This window comes from Theropithecus gelada, chromosome 4, assembly GCF_003255815.1.
Source record: "Theropithecus gelada isolate Dixy chromosome 4, Tgel_1.0, whole genome shotgun sequence".
Lineage (NCBI taxonomy): Eukaryota > Metazoa > Chordata > Mammalia > Primates > Cercopithecidae > Theropithecus > Theropithecus gelada.
This window is the reverse complement of record NC_037671.1, coordinates 37,570,245-37,594,459: the sequence shown is the minus strand read 5'-3', so window position 1 is coordinate 37,594,459 and position 24,215 is coordinate 37,570,245. Positions and strand designations below refer to the sequence as shown.

At 48.5% G+C, this 24,215-nt stretch overlaps 1 protein-coding gene across 3 annotated transcripts in view; it reads right to left on the bottom strand.

The window, feature by feature from the left end:
* Nucleotides 1-603: 603 nt before the first annotated feature.
* ZNF76 (zinc finger protein 76) overlaps nt 604-24,215 on the bottom strand; it is a 37,001-nt gene continuing 13,389 nt past the window's right edge. Inside the window, exons 2-14 of one of the 3 annotated variants that reach the window (XM_025382603.1) lie at nt 15,309-15,477; nt 10,323-10,403; nt 10,132-10,209; nt 8,711-8,910; nt 6,174-6,290; nt 5,840-5,915; nt 5,155-5,280; nt 4,821-5,000; nt 3,771-4,004; nt 3,514-3,677; nt 2,653-2,817; nt 2,023-2,136; nt 604-1,448 (exon numbers count right to left, since the gene is read on the bottom strand). In XM_025382603.1, the coding sequence (XP_025238388.1) occupies nt 1,344-1,448; nt 2,023-2,136; nt 2,653-2,817; nt 3,514-3,677; nt 3,771-4,004; nt 4,821-5,000; nt 5,155-5,280; nt 5,840-5,915; nt 6,174-6,290; nt 8,711-8,910; nt 10,132-10,209; nt 10,323-10,403; nt 15,309-15,381 (1,713 nt within the window). In that variant the 5' untranslated portion in view covers nt 15,382-15,477 and the 3' untranslated portion in view covers nt 604-1,343. The remainder of the gene's footprint in view (nt 1,449-2,022; nt 2,137-2,652; nt 2,818-3,513; nt 3,678-3,770; nt 4,005-4,820; nt 5,001-5,154; nt 5,281-5,839; nt 5,916-6,173; nt 6,291-8,710; nt 8,911-10,131; nt 10,210-10,322; nt 10,404-15,308; nt 15,478-24,215) is intronic. The other 2 variants (XM_025382604.1, XM_025382605.1) reach the window with 2 other exon arrangements.

Sequence of the window (24,215 nt, the reverse complement as noted above, 5' to 3'; positions counted from 1 at the left end):
CCTTCCTCCCGCCAAAGCTGATCTGGTCTCACCAACTCACTTTTGGGGCATGGTTGTGGCTTTGAAATCCAATAGCACAGTCCTAGATACCTAGGTGGGCACCCACAGAGCTGGGTAATAGAGCCAAGACCAGCTCCAGAGGCATCAGACTCTGCTCCTTGAACCTCAGTAACCTTGGCAAAGGTGCCCCCCAGCCTCACTCTAACCTGGGGCTTTGCCCTCTTGGAGAAGCTGACTGTGTGATTTGGGGGTGGCTGGGTTGGAGGGGCTCTGACTAAATTCCACAAGAAAAGGCAGGAAAAGAGTTCCTCCAGATTAATCACCTGAGGCCCGAGATTCAGCCAGAGCCTGGAAGCAGCGGTCATCCTGGTCCTGTTTGGCCACCCTGGAGCCCACCTGCTCAGCTGTGGGCAAGAAGCCACCAGCAGCTCCTCAGGGCTTTATCTTATACTGGGCTTCCTTCCCATCTGTGTCCCTGGCAGGCCAGCCCCACCACTCTGGCACCAAGGCTGAGTGGGGTTTGTGCCAGGGAGACAGGGCTGAGAGCCTGACTTGATCAACCCTGCCACCCGGGCCTAGAGCTGAAAGGATGGAGGACCCAGGTGGAAATTTGGAACTTTTATTAAATACTCATTCATCCATGTGCCACCACCACCACCCAGAGCAGGAAAAAAATTATCAAAATGGAATTTAAAAAAAAACAAAACAAATCAAACCCAATCCCCAGCAGTCTATGTACAGGGCCACTCCCTACCTCTCTGCCATAGAGAGGTTGGGGGGCAGCTGAGGAGTGGCGGGGGCTGGGCACCTTTTCTCCAGCCACAGGCCCCTGAGGAATTAATTGACTGTGGTGTCAGGAAGTCCCTGGTGCCAAGTACAGGCATCTCAGCTGGCTTCCAGAAAGGTGGTTATTGCTGGGAGGGCAGGACAGGGCCTGCTCTGCTGCTACTGGGCTGAAGAGCTGTCTGTGGCTCTCCCCTAAGAGGGCCAGTTCCCATAGCAGCCCCAATCTCTACCTGAGAAGGAGAGCAGACGGAGGGCCAGAAGGGTGTTCTTTAGGAGAGCGGGCGCCCAGCTGATTTTGAGAGGAGGGCACCCCGGTGTAGCTTGGTTTGTTGTCAGCTCCCGGGGATGATGCACTCCCCTGATTCCAGCTGCCTGGCCCCCATCTTGGGCAGGGTCCCCATTTCCTTCAGTTAGGCCATTTTCTTGCTGTCTTCTCACCCCAGAGACCTATGTGGCCACCTTCCATGTGTCAGCCACAGCTTGGGCCCTTGGGGGCAAGAGTGGCCATGCAGCATGGCACTTCCTCCAGCATGGTGTGAGACCCAGCCCTCTTGGACTCAGCAGCCACTCTCCGACACTGTTGTCTCCAGGGTCACGGCCCCTTGCTGCATGGCCGCGGTGGCCACACTGATGGCCTCCTCTAAGGTCTGCTGTTCCTCCAGCTGTGGGGAAGGGGGTGCAGAAGGAAGGAGTGAGTGAGATCCTCCCTGCTAGATTCCAGTGTTAGTAGTATGTGGCCTACTTTTTTTTTTTACTCTCCCCCATCTATCCAGTGCCACACACTGAGCACTTAGTAGGGCTCCAATAAACATGAAGTTCACGGATGAAGAGTCCTATTAGGCTAGGCATGGCCAGGGGGCCCTGGAATAGTCAGGGTCAGAGAGACCAGCTTGCTCACGGAAGAAGGACTGGCTGAAGAGAACCGTGGTGATCATCTACTTCAGCCTCCTCAATTTCCAGATGAAGAAATAGAGACACAAAGAGATGAAGGACTTGGACCACAGGTAGACTGCCATCGGAGTTATCCTGAAGGCCAGAAGAGGCTTCAACATTCTGCCTCAGCCAAGAGCGAGCCTGAGACAGATGCATGGATGCAGGAGGAAAGGGATCTGTCCTCTGAAATGGGCTCTTTTTGAGTCAGATACCCTTCTCTTCAAGATCCTCATCTAATTCCCCTTTATTCCTTGTTGCCTTCTCTGGCCGTGGGATGCCCTTTCCTCCCAGATCTCTACTCACTTGCACTGCAATGTGCGTTCCGTTGGCTGTGGCCAACAGTGCCACCTGTTGATGACGAAGAGAGGCTACACCTGAGTCCTCAGCCACCACAGCCCCAGAGGTAATGATTGTGACCTAAAAGGCAAAAGGAGGTCTTCCATTCCACCCGCAGTATACTCTCCCTCCCCACGATCCAAACAAACATCCCTCCAATTAAGGTGCTGGGAACAACCCAGAAGAGAATGGATAAAACCATATGGGTCAGATTAATTAGCCTGAGGCTCAGATCTGAGTAAGGCTGGGTTTCCTCCCAACTTAGAGCCCAATTTAATTTAGGGATTTTGAATCACAGGACAGAGCTGTAAAATATTCCAGAGATATTTTAATCCTCTCACTTGAAAATGGACAGAAGTCCATGGAAAAGTGATTTGCCTAAGGTTGCAAAACAAGTCAGGGTTGAATTGAGATGTATAAAGTGTCTCTTAACCTCCACTCAACTGCTTTTAAAGATGAGAGCTGCTCATGGCCCAGGAACTGTGGGGAATCTTTGTCCTGGTAAGAAAGCTTGACTAGTTTAGAGTGCACTTTAATGCCCACCCCATGGAAAGGAATGACAAAATAAGAAACCCCAAGCAAACCCCCTGGTCATACGGGCTGCGTCTGGGTGCCATCGGCGCTGACCATGGTGACTGTATGTGTGCCAGATGTGGCCAGGTCGGCATCATGACTGGGGATGGTGAGAGTGGTGCTGCTGTGCTGGGTGACCATACTGATGGCACTCCCCAGGGCCTGGAGGTCTTCCGGGGACAGGCTGACCTGCCAACAGGAGGGGGAAGATGAGCTGGCAGTGTCAGTGGAGGGTTGTCTGAAAGTCCCTAAGGAAGATATACCTGCTCTCCCAGACAAGGTCAGCTTATTAGTTTCATGTCACAGTGGTGGAAGGGGTGGGTGACAGGCAAACGAAATGGGTCCAAGGCTGCAAAGAGAGGCCACACTAGAAGAATTCCACTGCCTACTTCTATTTATCACCATTTTGCCTCTGGGCCCTGTTGTATGTAGCTCAGGGTCGCCACCTGATTGTGTCCTAACAACTCTAGAAAGCACAGATGCACTTTCTAACAAGAGTATGGTTAGGTTATGCAGCTGGCTAGTACACTGGTAGGACCAGACCCCAGCTTTCAGACCCCATATCATGTTCTGGCTGCTATACGCACATGCCTCTCTCGAGAAGGACATCCCATGTCCTGTTCAGATGAACAGGACCTGTCAGCCTCCAAGTAAAAAGAGAAACTACTAACTGTGCTCCAGAAGCCCCAGAGACTGAGCTGGAAGCACAGGAGAAGAGGTTGCGCTACAAGATGTGGTACCCTCAGCCTCAGCCTCTGAGGTCTATAAAACTGAAACAGGAAGCTGGGTGGCAGTGGGGCTCTCAGAACTTCAAGGCTCCCAGAGTCCCCAGAGAGAGTGGAGAGTGCCAGCTAGTGTGGCACCTCTGTACTCCAGGGCCTGTACCTGCTGGGCACCATCCTGAGTGATCAGAGCCACCTGGGGGGCCCCATCTTCTTCGGTCACCATGGCCACTTGGGCTGGGATGTCATCACTCTCTTCCTTCACCTCCGAAAGGTAAGCTATCCGGGGTCGTTTGGGTGGCGGGCTCTCCTCGGCTGCAGAGGCGGCTGGGAGAGGAGAGCCAAGGCTGACACCTGCTACCAGATGCCATGGGGAGGCCTGGCTTGTCCCCACTCTCACTCCCTGCCCACTCCCCTTACCCTCAAGCTGCTGCTGCTCATAGAGGGCCTGCTCGCTCTCCTCCGTGGCCTCCAGCTCACCGTGGGCGCTGCGCTTGTGCATAGCCAAGGTGGAGGTCTGCCGGTAGGTCTTGCCACAGGTGCTGCAGGTGTAGGGCTTGCAGTGTGTGTGCACCACGTGGTGCTTATACAAGCTCGAGTACTCGGTGAAGCGTTTCCCGCAGCCTGGCACCGTGCAAACGTATGGCTTCTCCCCTGGGGACACTGGGCTGTGAGGGGGGTGGGAACTGGGGCTGGCAAGGGGGAAACTAAGGGGACAGGGGTAAGGGACAGGGTTGGTGAAGGGAGAGCCAGAGGGAGGGAAAGGGACTGAGACCTGAGACTCTGAATGGACAGGGTTGGGGAAGATGGTCAGTGGAACACAGAGAGGACAAGAGTGTTGAACCACTGAATCCAGAGACAAGGTGGAAAGGAAATGGGGGACAGGGCAAGGCTGGGGCTAGTGAAGGGGCTGGTGGGGGCACTGGGGCTTATAAGGTTGAGGGTGGGAGGGTGAGAGTGCTGAACAGCAGAGGCAAGAGGCAAGGATGACTGAAGTATCAGTTGTGATGGGAAAGAGGGGACACACATGCTGAGAGACAACACGGAAAGCTGGACGAGGGCACACAACACTGGGGAGGGTGAGGATACACAGGAGTCATGGACGGCGGATAAGGTGAAGAGTTGAAGGCGACAGTTCACTCTGCTTCTTCCCCACCATTCCTGACCCTGGCCTCTTTTCAGGAGCTCAGTCAGAGTTGGAGAGTTCAGGGTGGGTGTAGAGGGGTGGTAGAGAGCTGGGGGACCCCAGAGAGGACTGGCAATACCTTTCAGATTGGATCTAACTGGAAATGGAGGAACTGCTCACTGCAAGTGGAGTTGTTTTGGAGAAACCCCGCCCCCAGACCAGCCTGGAATGGCTGGCACAGAAGGGTTCTGGGCTGGGAGTTGGGATTGTGTCTTAGATGGGAAGACTACAGTAGAGGGGTTGGGGCCTGAGCGAGGGTGGTCCTCGCATGCCAGCTAGCCCACCTGTGTGGATGCGCACATGATTCTTATAGTTGGTGGCGCTGGTGAAGCCGCGGCCACAGTGGGGTTCCGGGCAGGTGTAGGGCCTCTCGCCTGTGTGGGTGCGCACATGTACCTTGCGGATGTTGGACGTGGTGAAGGAGCGGCCACAGCCCTCAAAAGGGCACCGGAACGGGCGTTCCCCTATGCAAATGGTGGGATGTGAGGAGGGCTGTGGGAAAGAGGGCCATGCCGGAGCAAGCAGGGGATGGTACCGGGCTCCAGGTCTAAGTCTGAAAGGCAGGCTGAATTCCTTTTGCCCAGGGAATGGGGTTGGAGTGGGCAGGGCCCAGCATACCAGTGTGGGTACGGACATGCTTCTGCAGGTCTCCTGAGGTCTTGAAGGCCTTACTGCACAGCTCCTCTGGGCACTTGTATGGTTTCTCACCAGTGTGGGTACGAACGTGGCTCTTCAGTCCATAGCCTGTCCACATGTGGCAGGGAGGGGTGAGATGAGCACCCAGTGGGGTCTCATCCTCCACCATCCACCTCATGCACAGGCTCTCCATCTCCTTTGGCTCAAGAAACCCATGTCTGCCTCTATCCCACCCCTGCCTGGGCAGGGGCTGGAAAAGCCCACTCTGCCCTGCTTCCCTCTCCAGGTGCAGTTGGAGCCATACCAGAACATAAGCATGAAAGAAACTTAAGAGAACTCGTGACTAAAGGTCCTAGTTTCACAGAGGGGAAAATAAGCCCAGAGAGATGCAATGGCCCACCCAATAATCCACAGCTGGTTGGCATCAGAGCTGATACAAGAAGCTGGGTCTCTCCACCAACCCTCCAGGCTCCTTCTGCTGGCCTGAACCATGCTGCCTTTCACTCCCGTAACAAGGTTTCCTCCAGAGAGAGCACCCTGCAAGTCAGAGTACTCTGACGGTAGTTTCTCCAGGAAAGCAGCCTGCTGTTGGGTTCCCTTCACGGAGATCCCAAACAGAACTAGAACCTTCCACCCTCAACTGGAAGCAGCCCACCAGGCAGGTTACCTGTGGCAAAGGCCTTTCCACAGCTGGGGAAGTCACATCTGTATGGACGGTCACCTGTATGAGCTCGTTCATGCACCTGTGAGGACAAGCGATCACATAATTCAGAGGAGCAAGGGTATGACCTGGGTTCTTTGGTTTTCTTTAGGACCCTGATTCTCTTCCCTCCTGTACCATTCATGTGTGTCAAACGCTCTGTCCTGACATTCCTGTGTACCCTCATTTCTTCCCTCCAGCAACTTGAGGGCAGGGACCAATTCCAATCAAAGTGGAAAGGTAGAATTACAGCCTGGAAGGGAAGACTGCAGAGCTGATGGCTATCTACCAGCAACCTTACCTTTAAGTGATGAGCGGTGGTGTAGAGACGCCCACAGCCCTTGTAGCCACAGCGGAATGCTCTGTCTCCAACTTGCTGTCCTTTTCCATTATGCGGAATCTGGCTGTCATGAAGAACCTGGGGGAAAAATCTTGAGATCCCTATATGTATTCTCTCCAGTGAAGAAGGTGGGACACAGGGCCCTGCTGACAGCTTAAGACCCAATAGGCAGGGTTAAGCCTGTCAGGGGCCTCTGGGGCAGAAGAACATACCTAGACAGACAAGGAACAGATGCTGGGGCATGCTACAGAAGAAACAGGGTGGGCATGGGGAGTCACCACCCATCTCTGATGGGATAAAGGGAGACCTACAGGTTATAGTGGCTGTGACAGCTATTGAAGAAAGGATATCACATAGACAGCTAGGTAAGGTGGAAAGGGAGGTTGTCTGAATGGCCATGCTTGCACTGGGCCAAGTGCCAGAAACCCTCCTTCTTAGCACACACGCCTAGGAGCCTGCAACTCTCAAGACCTCCATCTTCTGATGGGAGGGGTCCCCTTACTCCTGGCATGAAACTAGTGCTTAAAAAGTACATAAACAAGGGGGCTTGCTGTGGAGATGAGCTCACCCAGGTTCATCTGATAGGACATGGGGCCTAGAGTGAGGTGGCCACGACCAGAAGCACCCAGGGGAGTGCTGCAGTTCCCACCAGAAATGTCAGCTCTAATGACAGCACCCAGCTGACAAGTCCTCCCCTTTTGTCTCCTCTTCTGGGGATATTGCTAAAACCACCCATCTCACACCAGCCCCTGGATGCAAAGAGCCCTTACTGCTCTTTTGCTTGCCGGGGCAGGGTCCTGGTGGGACTGTTCCTTAGTCTTTCTTTCTGGAACGTTTCAGAATCACACTCTGGTCTTTCCAGGAGCTCCTGAAACTGAACTCTGCAAGTCACGGTGAGCAGGGGACACAGGGGTAACGCCAAATTCATGGCAAGGTCTGCCTAGTTAGGCTCCAGCTCAGGGCCTCAAGCAGCTGCGAGTTTCATAGACACTTAAGCAGCTTCTGGGTAAACGGTAGGGTCAGAGGTGGCCAGACCTGCTTGGCGGGCTAACCCACATAGGCACTTGGATTTCATTCCATGTCTCACTAGCTCCTGGGGTAATCACGGGAATCAAGGAACATCGGGGATAAAAATGACCTCTGAGATCATCTTGTCCCATCTCATCATATTAGGAATAAGCTGAGGTCTGGGAGAGGAGGGACTGACCCAAGTTTGGACTAGGTAGCGGTAGAGCAAGCACAGATCTCAGGGCTCATGAGTTAAATAAAATCCACTTCTCTTTACATCAACATCGAATCTCACATTTGGTCTCTAAAATATACCTCAGGGAACTGGGGTGGGAGTGAACGTAGCCTGCTGTAAAGTTTTGTGCTGCTGCTGCTGCTTTTTTTTTTTTTTTTTGATAGGGTCCCCCTCTGTTGCCCAGGCTGGAGTGCAGTGGGACAATCTCAGCTCACTGCAATCACCGCCTCGTGATCCGCCCACCTCTGCTTCCCAGTAGCTGGGACCACAGGTGGGCACCACCATGCCCAGCTAATTTGTTTTTGTATTCTTTTTGTAGACATGAGGTTTCGCCATGTTGCCCAGACTGGACTCAAGCGATCCACCTGCCTCAGCCTCCCAAAGTGCTGGGATTACAGGTGTGAGCCTCTGCACCTAGCCTGTGCTTCATTTTGAAAAGACATAAGGACTTCCTTTTTTCCTCCACCATTCAGCCACACTGGTTTCGTTATAAATAAAAAACTTCCCCCATCTTCGCGTAAAACTGCTGGAAGGAAGGAACGTGCAGGAAGCCCTGGTACATTCAGCCTGAGGCTCTGCAGTCATTCCAGGAAGGGAACACCCTGGTTTGGAAAGCTCAGAGATCTCTGTACCCTTTTCCCCACAGGCAGGACCATGGTTCCGGCAGAAAGAACTTGGACTAACTGGTATTTGCAGAGCCAGGACCCTTATCCTTTCCAGCTGAGCTACTGTGTGGGCCTCATAATCCAGGAATCCCAGCTGTTCTGTTGCACATGCCCTTGTCATAGCTCACTGAGGTTAATTTTCCAAATGACTAAGTGAGTCACAGAGAAGAAATAAATACAATTACCTCAGTGGACTAGAAAGCTCATACAAGGCACTGGCAGGGCTTTCCCAGCTAGTGCAGAGGATTAGTACAGCAGCCAAAGTGAAGCTATGCCTAACTCCCCAGCATAAGGATGTCACTGTTTCTTATGGCAGCCTTCCCTCTGCAGAGACAGCGTAAACAAAAGTGAGCGTAAACAGCTGTCAGCAGCCAGGCCAGGCTGTGTTGCATGCCCTAGACAACGATGTGTGACAGGTGAGTTGGGGGAGCTGGGGTGGAGGGGCAAAGGGAATATCCCACATGGTGCCCAAGCACAGGGCTGCCCTTATCCTCTTAAGAGGCGAAGTTCTGGCAGGGCCAAGAGGCAGTGCACAGGCAAGGCCCCGTTGTCTAGAGAGTGACAGACTGTGTCAGGCTCTGCATGCTCACCTTGCTGGCATACTGCTCTAGGGCCACCACTGTGTCTGCATTGAAGCCCTCATCATCCTCTGCTGCCAGGTCCTCCAAGCCCACCTCTGTCTGTACGGCCAGGATGGTGCTCTCCGATGGCACAGCCACAGGGTGATGAATGTAGGCAGTGGAGCCATCTTCCAGCTGGACGGCTTCCAGGGTGCTGGGGTCATAGCCTTCTGCAGGGAACACGCGGTTAGCCCTGATGCCACACAAGGGGAAGAGACACAGCTGGGACCCTACCTTTAAGTTAATGAGAGATACATATACCAAGGAGGGTTTCAGCATCCAATTTCTCATGGTCCTTCACTTTGTGATCCACTCTTGCTGTTCCTCCTCCTGGGGCTGTCTCACCTAAGGACGAGGTCTCCTATGGTACACTAAATGGGAACTCACAAGCTCCTTGAGGACCTGACAGGGGCCCATGATCATCTTGGCTTAGATGACCACAAGAGCCTCCTGACCAGTCACTCCTCACCCCCTCTAGATCCCTCCAGGCAGCACAACATCCAGAGGGATCTTTGCAGGACACAATTGTCACCATGTCACTTAACTGCCTAAAGATTTAAATGCTTCCCACTGGTCTCATGATAAAGACCAAAATCCTCACCCTGACACTCAAACCCAGAGTGCGCCAGCGCTGTCCTTCTCTCTCCAGTTTCCTCCTGCTCATTCTGCCTTTGCTCCCAGGGCTCTTGCTCCTAGCAGTTCCTGGGATGTGCCGTTCTTTCTTCCCCCCAGCTCTAGGCCTGCACATGCTATTCCTTCTGCCTGAAGTACTGAACCCTCCCTGCCATCCCTTTTCCCCCGGCTAAGTCTACCTCATTCTATACCTCTCAGCTCAAGCATCACTTCCTCAGAGAAGCCCTCCCTGAGCCTGATCTGTTTGTATGATCAGTTCATCACTGATGGCTTGTTTCACTTCTATTTCCCCCTCTAGACTCTAGGAGAGCAGGGACTGTGTCTGACTTTGTTCTCTCTTGTATACTCTACACCTAACACAACGCCAGGCATGCAACAGTCACTCAAGAAACTACCTGCAGAAGGAATAAATTGTTATTCTTCAGCACCTTAGGAGCTTCATTCTTAAATACTAGTTTTTTATCCTCGTCTTGGATGATATCCTCAGGTCCTATTTAAAGCCCTAAGCCTTTGTGGCTGTGCTGGAGCCAAGGCCACCATCAAAGTCCATGTGACTGATCCCCAAGGCTCACCTCCCGGTGGCAGACATAGCTGCTCCTGTGGTCTGCACCAGGGAAGGTGGGCAAGGCTGCTAATCCAGGTGAGCATGTGTGTACCGTGGAGATGACAGCTCCCATGTCTACACCCCAGTTGTGTGCCACCCCATCCTCCTGTCCGGCCTCCCATCCTTTCCCCAGTTGTGATGATGGTGACCCTACCTTTGGGTGTGCGGTGTATGTAAGCCATGCTGCCATCTTCCAGCTGCACAGGTTGACCATCCTCAAAGGAGAGAGATTCTGTAACGAGAGCAATGCCTGCTTTTCCCTGGAGCTCAGTGTCATGGAGGGGTCCCTTGGTGGGGGCTGTCAGGCTTCCCTCCACAGGGCATGGTGTGTTGGGGTGCCCTCACCTTTCTGTACCGTCACCTGGTGAATGTATGCAGTGGTCCCATCCTCGAGCTGGATCACCTGCCCTTCAAGAAGCTTTTCTCCTGTTAGGGTGAAATGGAGAGAAATGGGCCAGGACCAGAAGAGGGCTAATAAACACCTGCCTGTTTTTAGCTGAGATTTATTTGAGTCTCTAGGCATGAGGCTGCAGGTCTAAGCATGGGTAACATCTTCCTTGTTCCCTTGCTCCATCTCCCTAGGCCTGGGCCTTGAGACACTAAGGGTGAAGACACTTGCCTTGCCAGAACCCATCATCTCCCAACAGATTCCCTTCCAGTTACTGACAGGAGGAGTAACTTCATTTATTATTCTATCCATGCCCAGCCAAGTGGAAACTTCCAACCTAATAGTAAGTTGCTGAGACTTGAACTAATGGCCCTTAAACCTGGATGGGCCCCAATGGGTCAAAATTCAGATATACCTCAAACTAACAAAATCAAAACATATCCCCTCATCCCTCACTATGACAGTGTGCTAAGACCAGGAGCCCCTGTGAAGGCAGGCTATATCGCTTAATGGTTAAAAACAATAGACTCTGGAACCGGGCCAGGCCTCCTGAGTTTGAATTCCAGCTCTACCTCTTAACAGCTGTGTGATCTTGGACAGCTTATTTAACTAACCTCGTGCCTCAGTTTCCTTTTCGTAAAATGGGGATTGAAAACTGTGTCTTTCTTATAGGGTTTCTGTTAGGGTTAAATGAGTTAATGCATATAAAAGACTGGGAATTCCGAGTGCCAGGTATATATGGTCAGCCCTCAATAAATTCTAGCTTTTATTATAAGCCCAATATGCATTTTAGAAGAGATGGAAAGTAAAGCAATAGAGAACTATGTGAGTACAACTATTATGCTATTATGTGTCCATGTAGGTCTTATTCCACTGCCACTGTTGAGTAATGGTTCCTTCATTGATCTCTGATATTTTCATTTCAATTTTCTAGTAAAAAATTAGATCACCTAAGGCAACACAACAAGCAGCATAAAAATGAACAAGACTCCAGACTTCGAAGATATTACTCTTCTTTTACCTAACTGGAAAGCACTTCTAATAAGGCTCTTTAAATTAGAACTAGACGACCCTTCCTTGTGTCCAGTGAGTCTGAGAGAGGGGGAAGGAAGAGGAGAAATGAGAAAGGAAAGAAAGAGAGATTGAAGAGGTAATGATGGTCAGATTTGGTGGCTTATGCCTATAATCCGAGCACTTTGGGAGGCCAAGGTGGGTGGATCGCTTGAGCTCAGGAGTTTGAGACCAGCCTGAGCTATGTGACAAAACCCTGTCTCTACAAAAAACACAAAAATTAGCTGGGTGTAGTGGTGCATGCCTGTGGTCCCAGTTACTTAGGAGGCTGAGGTGCGAGGATTGCTTGAGCCCAGGAGGCAGAGGTTGCAGGGAGCCATGATTGTGCCACTGCAGTCCAGCCTGGGTGAGAGAGTAAGACCCTGTCTCAAAAAAATAAAAAATAAATTAAAAAAAGGCTGGGCATGGTGGCTTACATCTGTAATCCTAGCACTTTGGGAGGCCGAGGCGAGCAGATCACCTGAGGTCAGGAGTTCGAGACCAGCCTAGCCAACATGGTGAAATCCTGTCTCTACTAAAAATACAAAAAAATTAACTGGGTGCAGTGGCGGTGCCTGTCATCCCAGCTACTCAGGAAGCTGAGGCAGGAGAATCACTTGAACCCAGGAGGCAGAGGTTGCGGTGAGCTGAGATTGTACCACCGTACTCCAGCCTGGGTGACAGAGTGAGGTCCTGTCTCAAAAAGATAAAAAAAAAAAAAAAAGTTAGGCTGGGTGTGGTGGCTCACGTCTATAATCCCAGCACTTTGGGAGGCTGAGGCAGGCAGATAACCTGAGGTCAGGAGTTCAAGACCAGCCTAGCCAAAATGATGAAACCGTGTCTCTACTAAAAATACAAAAAAATTAACCAGGCATGGTGGCACACACCTGTAGTACCAGGTACTTGGGAGGCTGAGGCAGGAGAATCGCTTGAACCCGGGAGGTGGAGGTTGCAGTGAGCCGAGATGGTGACACTGCACTCCAGGCTGGGCGACAGGGTAAGTAAGACTCTGTCTCAAAATAAAAAAACAAAAAACAAAAAGAAAAAAAGAAAGAAAAAAGAAAAAAAAAGTTAATGACAAGTGATTTGTCCTTTCCTTAGAAGACTGAGGTTTAGGAAACTGAGCACTCAGGTGGGAAAGACAGTTACTTCCAGTCCAAGTCTCTGCTGACATCTACCCTTTAGAGGAATCCCCAAACTTGTTCCCAAACTGAGTCTTCTTGGGGTCAGTAACTAACAGTCCTACAACTAACCAAAGGCAGGTAAGGTGGAGATAAAGGTAAGAAATAGGAAAGGCAGCTGAGATGGGGGGAAGAGGAACCCATTTTCTTCCCTCCCACCCACAGAGCAGTAGGCTACCCTCATTTTAACAATTTATCTGTCCTGGCAAGGGCATCAGTACTTGGGGTTCTGAAAGGATTGGCAAGCTACTGCCAGCAGAGTGGGTACTACTTCAAGGTAGAAAACAAAATGTTGAGAAGAGTTGTCTGAAGAAAAAACTTAGCCTACTATTTCCTCAAACAACTAGAGACTACAATGGAGAGAGACAGCGGGGAGAACAGCTGACTGACAAGGGCCTCGTATCCCATTACAGAGGTGACCATATGCCCCAGTTTGCCTGGAACCATCCCAGTGCATTTATTAATAGCACACTCTTCCACTTTTAAAATGCTGTATTTGAATAATACATTTTATATTCATCCTAATTAAAGATAAGTCTCATACAATTTTAGGGTTTCTGGCAGAGAGAGACAAATGTGCCTCAGTCGAAAGCTTCAGAGGAGCTCACCAGTCAGAGAAGCCTTTCAGGAAAGTGTGGTTCTGGTCTCTGAAGAACAGCTCTACCCTGAGCAGAGGGAAAATCTGTTGTGAGTGAGTGTTTGCGCATGTGTGTAAGTGCACATTGCAACACCACAGAGTGGGCACAGAACAGCCAGGAAGACTGACACAATAAAGAAATACATAAGACAGACAGATATAGGAAAGAGTGGCTCTCTCAGGTCAGGTGTGGTCACTTGCTTTTTATTCATTCATTTGACCATTAATTCTCAGTGGAAGACTGAGGCATAGGAACTAACTGGGTCCAAGGAGTAAACACAACCCTAGCTAGAGTTCTAAGTTCTTCCATCCCACGGAGACTGCACTGGAGGGGCAAGACCTGGAGTGGGAAATCTGCAAACAGAGAGTTTCAGGCTTCAAAAGTATTCTAGAGAAGTTGCATTCTCAAGAAGATGAAGCCAGCAAGAACCCACATGTCACAGACAGCTCTTGACAAGAAACCTTTCCAGAAGGGACCCCCACAGACTGTCATATGGAAAGAGCTTACTGATGAGATTAAGGGGCCTCCTTAGTCATCACCAGGAAACAGACAACTTAAAATGAAATCAATAAACAACTTATCTGTAAACACAGGAGTGGAAATATATTCTGATAGTGTGTTGAAATGGAGGGCAATGTTGCAATGACAATGCTTTATGAGGACAGTGACAATCATGGAGTCCAGAAAACGCAAAATGAAGAGTAGGAACAAGGCAGTGTTTGCCCAGTGCTGTCCAAGGAAGACACGAATGCTACCTGGCTGCCTGAGAACACTGGCAAGAAAGGAAGAGTGTCCCTGGCCTGCAGGCCTTGCCCTACACACTTTATTCTGACTCCACACCTACCTTGATTTTAAGTACCTTGAGAGTGGGGGTAGGATTGCCAGATAAAATACAGGATGCCCAGGTAAATCTGAATTTCAAATAATACATTTTGTTTTTAGAACTTAGTATTATTATTTTAGTATTTTATAGTATTTAACACTCCCTACTTTTTTTGAGATGGGGTCTTGCTGTTGTCTAGGCTGACCTCAAACTTCTGGCCTCAAGAGATCCTCCCATCTGAACCTCCCAAGTAACTGAGACTACAGGTGCATGCCACCAAGCCCAGCTTAATCCCATGTTTACATATGTCTATCCCTTATATGAGGTATATGTATGTCCCTAGTATGTAGTATACATATGTCCCTACAACATTTGGGACATACGTATCCTACAAGAGTATTCATTGTTATGCCCAATTCAGATTTAACTATGTGCCCTATATTTTAAATTCTGGCATCCCCTAGTAGAGATTAGGGCATGAGATCTCTGCTTGGGTGTTCCTCTCTGAATCTGGAAGAGCATCTTTTTTAAAAAAATTTTTTTAGAGATGGGATCTTGCCGTGTCACCCAGGCTGGTGTGCAGTGGTGCAATGACAGTTCACTGAATCCTCAAACTCCTGGGTTTCAGTGATCCTTCTGCCTCAGTCTCCTGAATAGCTGAGACTAAAGGTGCATGCCACTGCACCCAGATTATTATTTTTATTATTTTTTTAGAGACAGAGTCTTGCTATGTTGCCCAGGCTGGTCTCCAACTCCTGGCCTCCAGTGATCCTTTCATCTCAGCCTCCTAAGTGCTGGGATTATAGGCATGAGCCACTATGCCTGGCTTAGAAGAGTATCTTGAACATGGTAGATGCTTAGTAGTTTGAATGTTTGAATATACTTGAATTAAGATGATAAACTGCTTCTAGAAAGCACTAAAAAACTGTGACAGGGGATATGAAAAGCAGGGAGTCATAACTAACACTGTGTTCATTCCAGAAATATTTATGAACTACTCAATACATATTAGGAATTCTGTCTTTGAGAGGTACTGGTTCCTATGACTGGGACTGTCTGACTTGTAGCATTTTATTTTAGAGTTCCCTTTTCATCAAGCACCACAGGAGATTCTAATGCAGAGCAAGTTGTGCTCGTGGGCAAGGGTAAGCAGGCGGGAGGGCAAGGTGATGGTGGGACTCTTAGAAATGGACACTCCTTTCCAGAGGCTGAGGGACAGGGCAGGATCCTGAGGTCTCCAGAAATACTCACCTTTGACAGCTTGCTGGACGTAGGCTGTTGTCCCATCACTAAGGGTCACCGTCTGCAGCCCCAAGCTCTCCATGGCAAACTGCTGCTCGCGCACTCAGACATGAAGTTGGCTTCTGGCCAGCACCAAGAGCCACAGCCGAGGCCAGAGATTTCCTTCTGGGTCACAAATCTAAGAAAATGAACAGTACCACATTATGAGTTAATCAGCTTTCTCCTACTGCAAAGATACTCAGGGAAGGAGTTACATGAGGCCAGCCAGCCAAGAAGAAAAAAGGTGAATTCTTCAAAGTAGTGAACTATATTGGTTTTTATGAAAAGGGCTCAAAATATACATTATCTAAGAATTCTAAAAGTTGAGCGTAGAAGAGAAGCATGCCAATCAAACTGGTCATAAAGTAAGAAATCACTGATCAAAATTCATTTCTAAACTTTCTCCTCTTAGGAAGGAGCCCTGCTGAAGGTAGGCAGTCAACCCCACTGCTGATGGTTCTCTCTGCCTACTCCAACATCTCTCCTGTGCTCGGAGCCATCTATCCACTGGCCTTCCTCAGGGAACATCCCACATGTACCACACATGGAATAAGTCCCTAACAGAACTCACAATGTGTCCCAACCTTCCAGAACTATTTTACTTCCAGTATCCCCTATCCCAGGGATGGTATTGCCTTCCACCCAGAATTGGCAGGGGATCATGCTTGAGTCCCCCTTTTCCCTCAAAAGTCCAGGTACTTATTTCAGGCAAGTATTACTTTTCACCTCCTGACTACTATAAGGAGTCTTCTAACTTATGTCCTCAGAGAAACTTTTGTCTGTTTCCAATTCATTTCCTTTTCTTTCCTTTTTTAGAGACAAAGTATCACTCTGCCACCCAGATTGGAGTGCAGTGGCTCCATCACAGTTCACTGTAACCTCGAACTCCTGGGCTCAAGTGATCCTCCTGCCTCAGCCTCTTCCAACTATGTTGTAACATTCATGTTTATGCTGTCAGGGTGAATTTTTTTAAAAAGCTCTCTTCCCACCATCTTGGAGCCTGTAGAGGCCTGCTGAGAACAGGACTTCTAAAAGGCAAATATGGGCAGGGTGTAGTGGCTCATGCCTGCAATCCCAGTGCTTTGGGAGGCTGAGGCAGGAGGATTAATTGAGGCTAGGAGTTCAAGACCAATGTGGGCAACACAGCAAGACACTGTCTCTACAAAAGAAAAAAAAAAAATTAGCCAGGTGTAGTGGCACATGCCTGCAGTCCTAGCTACACAAGAGGCTGAGGTGGGAGGATTGCCTGACCCCAGGAGTCTGAAGTTGCAGTGAGCTATGATTGTACCACTGAATTCCAGCCTGGGTGACAAAGAGAGACACTGTCTCAAAAATAACAGTAATAATAAGATAAATACAATACATTTGGAAGGCTGTAGTCCAAGGCCATTTTCTGCTAGCTGTAAGTCGGGCCTCCAGAACCAAAGGGAGGACACAGCTCTTATTAAAATTGAAGGTATTGGCTGGGTGCGGTGGCTCACGCCTATAATCCCAGCACTTTGGGAGGCTGAGGACAGTGGATCACAAGGTCAGGAGATCGAGACCATCCTGGCTAACGTGGTGAAACCCTGTCTCTACTAAAAATACAAAAAAATTAGCCGGGCATGGTGGCGGGTGCCTGTAGTCCCAGCTACTTGGGAGGCTGAGGCAGGGGAATGGCGTGAACCCAGGAGATGGAGCTTGCAGTGAGCCAAGATGGCACCACTGCACTCCATTCTGGGCGACAGAGCCAGACTTCGTCTCCGAAAAAAAAAAAAAAGAAAATTGAAGGTATTTATGCTTGAAATGAAACTGAATTCTATTTAGGCAAAAGATGTACTTACATGTACAAAGCAAAGAACACCACACTGACTGCTGGCAGCAAACTGAAGAAAACCAGCATAATCTGGGGAAAGGTAAACTCAGCCCCGTGGAAACAGTGGCATGGTTTGTGCTAAATTCCCAAGCAATCTTGCTAAGGCTATTGAACACAGAATCTGTGTGATGCTGTGCCCCTCAAGGACTTAAACTAATGAAAAGTAAATAAATAAAAGTGGGTTTGTAAAAAAAAAAAAAAAAAGAGTATAAATCTAAACATACCACTTCCTTGACTAAAACCCTTCTATAGTTTCCTACAGCTCTTAGAGTCCACCTTGCAGACAAGGCTGGGTCCTGTTATAAACTCCCACAGCCTAGGTACCACCTTTTTCTAGCACTCACACCTCTGGGCCTAACCTACTTCAGTACTTATCACTATCTGTTTAATGTCTGTTGCCTTCACAAGGCTTTGGGCTCTAGTCTGGTTTCTGCGTCACAGTGGTTTCTGCAGCACCTCACACTGTGGGCTCTCCACAAATCCTGTGAGTGACTCCCTGGGTCCCTCATGTGCAAGGTGGGAAGCACTGAAGCTTCCTGCTGGCAGGACATCCTCTGTACCCACTGTGGTATGGAGCCTGCTCTAGCTGTGACCCCAACACTTGTGAAACCTGCAGGAAGCCCACGGCCTCTAAACTCAGTGCAGTCGTGAAGACTCTCTGACACCCATTCTCAAAATTCTCCTGGACTTGGAATCTGGATTGCCTACTGGATTCTCATGACTTACCAACTGATATCCTCAACTGGTGCTACTCAAACCGTTTTTGTGTCAGGTGACTGAGAGAGACAGATATTTGTACATTGCATTGCAGATGCTGCTGCTTAAAGTGAGAAGTTCACATTGCAGATGTCACTGCTTGAAGCCAGAAGTGACCAACTGGGGCTTTCGCAGCCCTGAGGGTTGAGCGGATCAGTATCTTGGCAAAACTATAGACCATCTGGGAGTTCAAGACCAGCCTGATCAACACGGAGAAGCCCCGTCTCTACTAAAAATACAAAATTAGCCGGGCGTGGTGGCACATGCCTGTAATCCCAGCTACTTGGGAGGCTGAGGCAGGAGAATCGCTTGAACCTGGGAGGCGGAGGTTGCGGTGAGCTAAGATCGTGTCATTGCACTCCCGCCTGGGCAACAACAGCGAAACTCTGTTTCAAAAAAAAAAAAAAGAAAAAAGAAAAACAAAAAACTGGCTGGGCGCGGTGTAATCCCAGCACTTTGAGAGGTTGAGGCGGGCGGATTACGAGGTCAGGAGATCCAGACCATCCTGGCTAACAGGGTGAAATTCCGTCTCTACTAAAAATACAAAAAATTAGCCAGGCATGGTGGAGGGCGCCTGTAGTCTCAGCTACTCAGGAGTCTAAGGCAGGAGAACGGCATAAACTCGGGAGGCGGAGCTTGCAGTGAGTCGAGATTGCGCCACTGCACTCCAGCCTGGGCGACAGAGTGAGACTCCATCTCAAAACACACAAACAAACAAACAAAAAACCCCAAAAAACCTATAGACCATCTGCTACACGCTGATTGGAATGCTCTACCCCGGGCTTGGCATCTCAACTAGAATTATTCATTCATTCTGTCCATAAACATTTACTAAATAGGCTAAGGTCCAAGGGCAGCAATACTACTATTATATAGTGAACACTACTATAGAGTTAATCACGTGCTAGGAATGTCACACACATTAACTCATTTAATTCTAACAACCCTATAATCAAATGCTATGATTATCCTCATTTAAAAGTTCCCTCATTGAGGGAACTGGAGGCCCAAGACCAAGTTAAGTAACTTGCTCAAGGTTACACAGCTAACTAGTAAAGGAGGATTTGACCCTAGGCCATTTAATCCAAAGTGTGACCTTAATTACTATGCTGCCAAGCACAGAGGTGAAGCTGGGGGGGGTTATGAACCTTGAAGCTACTCCAAAATACTTTTTTGGTGTGTGAGCTTTTGCATTTTCCAAGAGAGAGGGAAGCCCAAGGCTGTCATCAGGATCTGACAGGGATTAATAGTGAAGAATCACTGGTCAAGGTGGGGATTCTGACATCTGACATCTCTGGTCTATTAGCATCCTTGCCCAGAGCCCTGATAACCTCCACATGGTCCCTATCTCGAAAGAGCTCTGCTCCTGGCCTCTCTTGGTCTGGTCTATCACCTTCAAATTTCACTCTCTTCATCAGGTAGATTCTTTGGGTAACCTGTTTTAGTGTAACTGCACTGTGTCAGAAGACACATAAGAGAAACCAGGTCTAAAAACAAAGCAGGCCGGGTACGGTGGCTCATGCCTGTAATCCCAGCACTTCGGGAGGCCGAGGCAGGCAGATCACTTGAGATCAGGAGTTTGAGACCAGCCTGACCAACATGGTGAAACCCTGCCTCTGCTAAAAAAAAAATACAAAAATTAGCCAGGTGTGGTGGTACATGCCTAGCTACTTGGGAGGTTGAGGCAGGAGAATTGCTTGGACCTGGGAGGCAGAGGTTGCAGTGAGCCGAAATTGCACCACTGCACTCTAGCATGGGCAACAACAGCAAAACTCTGTCTCAAAAAAAAAGAAAACAAGCAAACAACAACAACATAAATAAATAAATAAATAAAAATAAAAGGAAAGCAGATATAGGTTGAAAAAGGATTGCAAAATACCTTTACATTCCCTGGGCCCTGTGGCTCCTGCAGCTCACCTTTGTCAAATACTCACATGGTTTAATTGAGCACAACCGTACTCCACTGAGACTTTCTAAGGAAAATCAGTGGTGTGGTTAAGAGCACAGGCTCTGAAGTCAGAGGTCTGGGTTTTAATCCAGACTGAACTTCTCAGAAGCTGTGTAGCCTTGGGCAGGTAAATGAACCTCTCTGAGCCTCAGATATCACTTATAAAAAAATGGGGATAATAGTGGCATTTGCTTCATAGCCTGCTGTAAGGGATTAAATGAGGCCACATATGCCTGTACTCTAGAAATACCAGCTATAAGGAGGAGGGGAAGAGGAACCTAAAGGGAAATGCTTTTGAAGCAATATGGATTCCTAAAACAGCTAGGACTAGCGGCAACCACCCTGGACTAGAAGTCTACAGAATTGGCTTCTAATCTCAATTCTATCTCTATGTTTGCCTCCTTATCTGAAAAATGAAATGCTGGCCCAAATTACCCAAGATCCTTTCTACTGCTCATGCTAATCTTTATTTTTATCACATATAAATGTGATTAATATATACCAGACACTTTTTAAAGCACCTTACCTATATTAACTCTTAAACTTAAAAATAACTGATGAGGAAGTAGGTATATTATAGCCATTTTACAGATGAGGCAACTGAGGTTTAGAGGTATAGTACTTTGTCCAAGCTTCCAACGCTACTATGTGTTGAAGCCAGGTTTTAAAGTCAGGCTGGCTGCCCCAGAGCCCATACTTCTCAATGTCTGGCACACTTCTTCCTTCTGCTAATCCACTGTGACCGGCACACTGTCAGCACTCAAAACACTTGAATACGGGTTAACTTCCATCTCACCCACTGTAACTTAAACCCAGTCCTTCTCGGCCTACCCGCAATGGAAAGAGGGAAGAGCTGCTGCTAGCCACGCTTCCCAAAATAACCCCTCTTAGACTCAAAGAAAACAAATTTCCACTCCTTTTTGTGTTCTTGCATCCAGGCTAAATAACCTCAACTCATTCACATTTCCTTCCTAAGTCTCATAATACAAACCTTTAAGAGGCTACTGTTGTTCCCTGACCTTTCCGTCTCTGAAGCTGCCTTACCAAAAAGCCTGACTGCAGAGGGTGAGGAGGAAGCTTTGTGGCTGCCAGGCATCTACCAGTGCCCTGATTGCTGTTTTTCTCCCTGTACTTTCTTTCAATGGTGGTTTACTCTGAATCCTCCCGTGCTGGCACTGAACTAACAACAGTGACATGGGCAGAGCCAAAGAAAGGCTTGTTACTGCTTCAGGATGGCTATGTGTGAGTTCTGCCTGCACTTGACGGTTCAGACTCATTACTCCTGCAACCCTCCGAGACAGGGCAGAGGGGCAGTGAGGGTGGCTGCTCTGTTTTCTCCTTGTAGGGTATAAGGTTTACTAGCTCTGCAATGACCTAAGCTGGGAATAGGTGAGAAACAGACTGGGACAGGGGAAGGTGAGAAAAGAGTGAAGACAGAAAGGAGCACTCTTGACTTTCTCAGAACTAGGAGCAAATCCAATTCTGTTGGCCACTTTTTTTTTTTTGAGACGGAGTCTCACTCTGACGCCCACATTGGAGTGCAACGGCGCGATCTCAGTTCACTGCAACCTCCGCCTCCTGGGTTCAAGTGATTCTTCTGCCTCAGCCTCCTGAGCAGCTGGGATTACAGGCGTGCGCCACCATACCCGGCTAATTTTTTTGTATTTTTAGTAGAGACGGGGTTTCACAATGTTGGTCAGGCTAGTCTCGAACTCCTGACCTCTTGATCCACCCTCCTCGGCCTCCCAAAATGTTGGGATTACAGGCGTGAGCCACTGCACCCAGCCTGCTGCACTTTTAAATAAACTTAACCCATTATTGGTCCTGATGCAGGGAAAACAACCCTTCACCTTTGCAATGTATCGATGTGTTTCTTAATGTTAAAACATAAATTGTAATTACTGAGGAGAGGTAACATTTAGAAAAAACTTTTATTTATTTAGAAACAGGATCTCATTCTGTTGCCCAGGTTGGCGTGTAGTGATCATAGCTCCTGTAAACTCAACCTCCTGGCCTCAAGCGATCCTCCTGCCTTAGCCTCCTGAGTGGCTGGGACTATAGGTGTGTGCCACTACTCCCAACTTTTTAGATACTTTGGATCTTTAGGTCTCTCCATGAATCAAGATGTGCTTAAACTGCCTCCCCAAAGGAGAAAAATAAGGGATGTGAAAGATAGGAAACTAAAGAGTAGTCATGGTTTTTGTGTTTCTCCACTTTATCACGGTTGAAACCTACTGTGCTCCACACATGAGCTGGGCTGTGTGGACTACAGGCACCTGTTCGCTATTCTATCGTCTTCTGCCAACCAGAACTCTGGACAGTTGGAACAAGCTTTCTGTACTCTGCCTCAGCCAGCCCAGTAGGCAACTGTATTTAGAAGTCAAAAAAAGAGAACAAAAACATTTGCCTGAAAAGAATGTTCAATTTTGATTAGAAAAATAATTATGACTTAATCTTCACTCAGAAACTTCTTCATTTGTAAACACAGAAAACTTCACATGAGGACAAAGACACATTAGTTTGGGGATGAAGGCTGATGAAGATGAGTGGCAAACAAATTAGAACCAGATTTGGAAAACTGGCAGTAAAATGATTCAATGTTTACTACAGAAAAATACTTCACTACACGCAGAAAAACCTAGTGAACAAACCTGGTTCTGTGGGTTTCTAAACACTGATGAGAAAACAGGAAATTAGTAACAGAAACTTGCATTAACATAACACAAGTTTAACACAGCTAAACGCATCTTTGCATAAATCATATTGATTAAAAATTTTTTTTTTCTTTTTAAAAAAAGAAGCGCCATTTAAAAGAAATCCCAGCACTTTGGGAGGCTGAGGTGGGAGGATCCCTTGAGCCCAGGAGTTTGAGACCAGCCTGGGCAACATAGTGAGATCCCCATTTATTTTTTTGAGACGGAGTCTCCTGGGTTTAAGCAATTCTCCAGCCTCAGCCTCCTGAGTAGTAGTACAGGCATGAGCCACCAAGCCCATCTAATATTTGTATTTTTAGTAGAGACGGGGGTTTCACCATGTTAGTTAGGCTGGTCTTGAACTCCTGACCTCATGATCTGCCTGCCTCGGCCTCCAAAGTGCTGGAATTATAGGTGTGAGCCACTGTGCCTGGCCCTGACTTGGGCTTTAAAAATCAACGTCTGGCCAGGCACGGTGGCTCACACCTGTAATCCCAGCATGTTGGGAGGCCGAGGCAGGCAGATCATTAGCGGTCAGGAGTTCAAGACTAGCCTGGCCAACATGGCGAAACCCCGTCTCTACTAAAAATACAGAAATTAGCCAGGTGTGGTGGTGCACACCTGCAATCCCAGCTACTCAGGAGGTTGAGGCAAGATAATCGCTTTAACCCAGGAGACGGAGGTGGCAGTGAGCTGAGATCGCACCACAGCACTCCAGAGTGCACTGGGCAACAGAGTGAGACTCCGTCTTTTTTTTTTTTTTTTTTGAGACAGAGTCTCACTCTGTTGCCCAGGCTGGAGTGGCTGGAGTGCAGTGGTGCGAGCTCGGCTCATTGCAACCTCCATTTCCCGGGTTCAAGCAATTCTCTTACCCGAGCCTCCGGAGTAGCTGGGATTACAGGTGCGCACCACCAGGCCCGGCTAATGTTTTTGTATTTTTAGTACAGATGGGGTTTCACCACGTTGGCCTGGCTGGTCTCAAACTCCTGACCTCAGGTCCACCTGCTTCAGCCTCCCAAAGTGCTGGGATTACAGGCATGAGCCACCATGCCCGGCCGAGACGCCATCTTAAAAAAATCAATGTGAGGCTGAGGTCAGGTGCAGACACTATCTCTACAAAAAAAAAATTACCAGGCATGGTGGCACATGGCTGTAGTCCCAGCTACTCGGGGGCTGAAGTGGGAGGATCATTCAAGCCCAGGAAGTCGAGGCTGTGGAGAGCTATGATTGTGCCACTGCACTTCAACCTGTGTGACAAAGCAAGACCTTGTCTCAAAAGAAAATGAAAAACATCGATGTACTTCTTTTCTAATTCATGCTGGCATGAACACCAAGGTGGAGAACTGCCTCAAGAAGTTTTCTTCCTTTAACTACCAGAACTACAACTACCTCTTGGATATACACACACATACACAACAAACGTATATATACACACATACACACACACACACACACATATATATATAGAAACAGGGTCTTGCTCTGTCACCCACACTACAAGTGCAACGGCATGATCATGGCTCACTGCAACCTTGAACTCCTAAAGTGATCCTCTTGCCTGAGTCTCTCAAGTATCTGGGACTACAGGTGTGCACTACCAAGCCTGGCTAATTTATTTATTTATT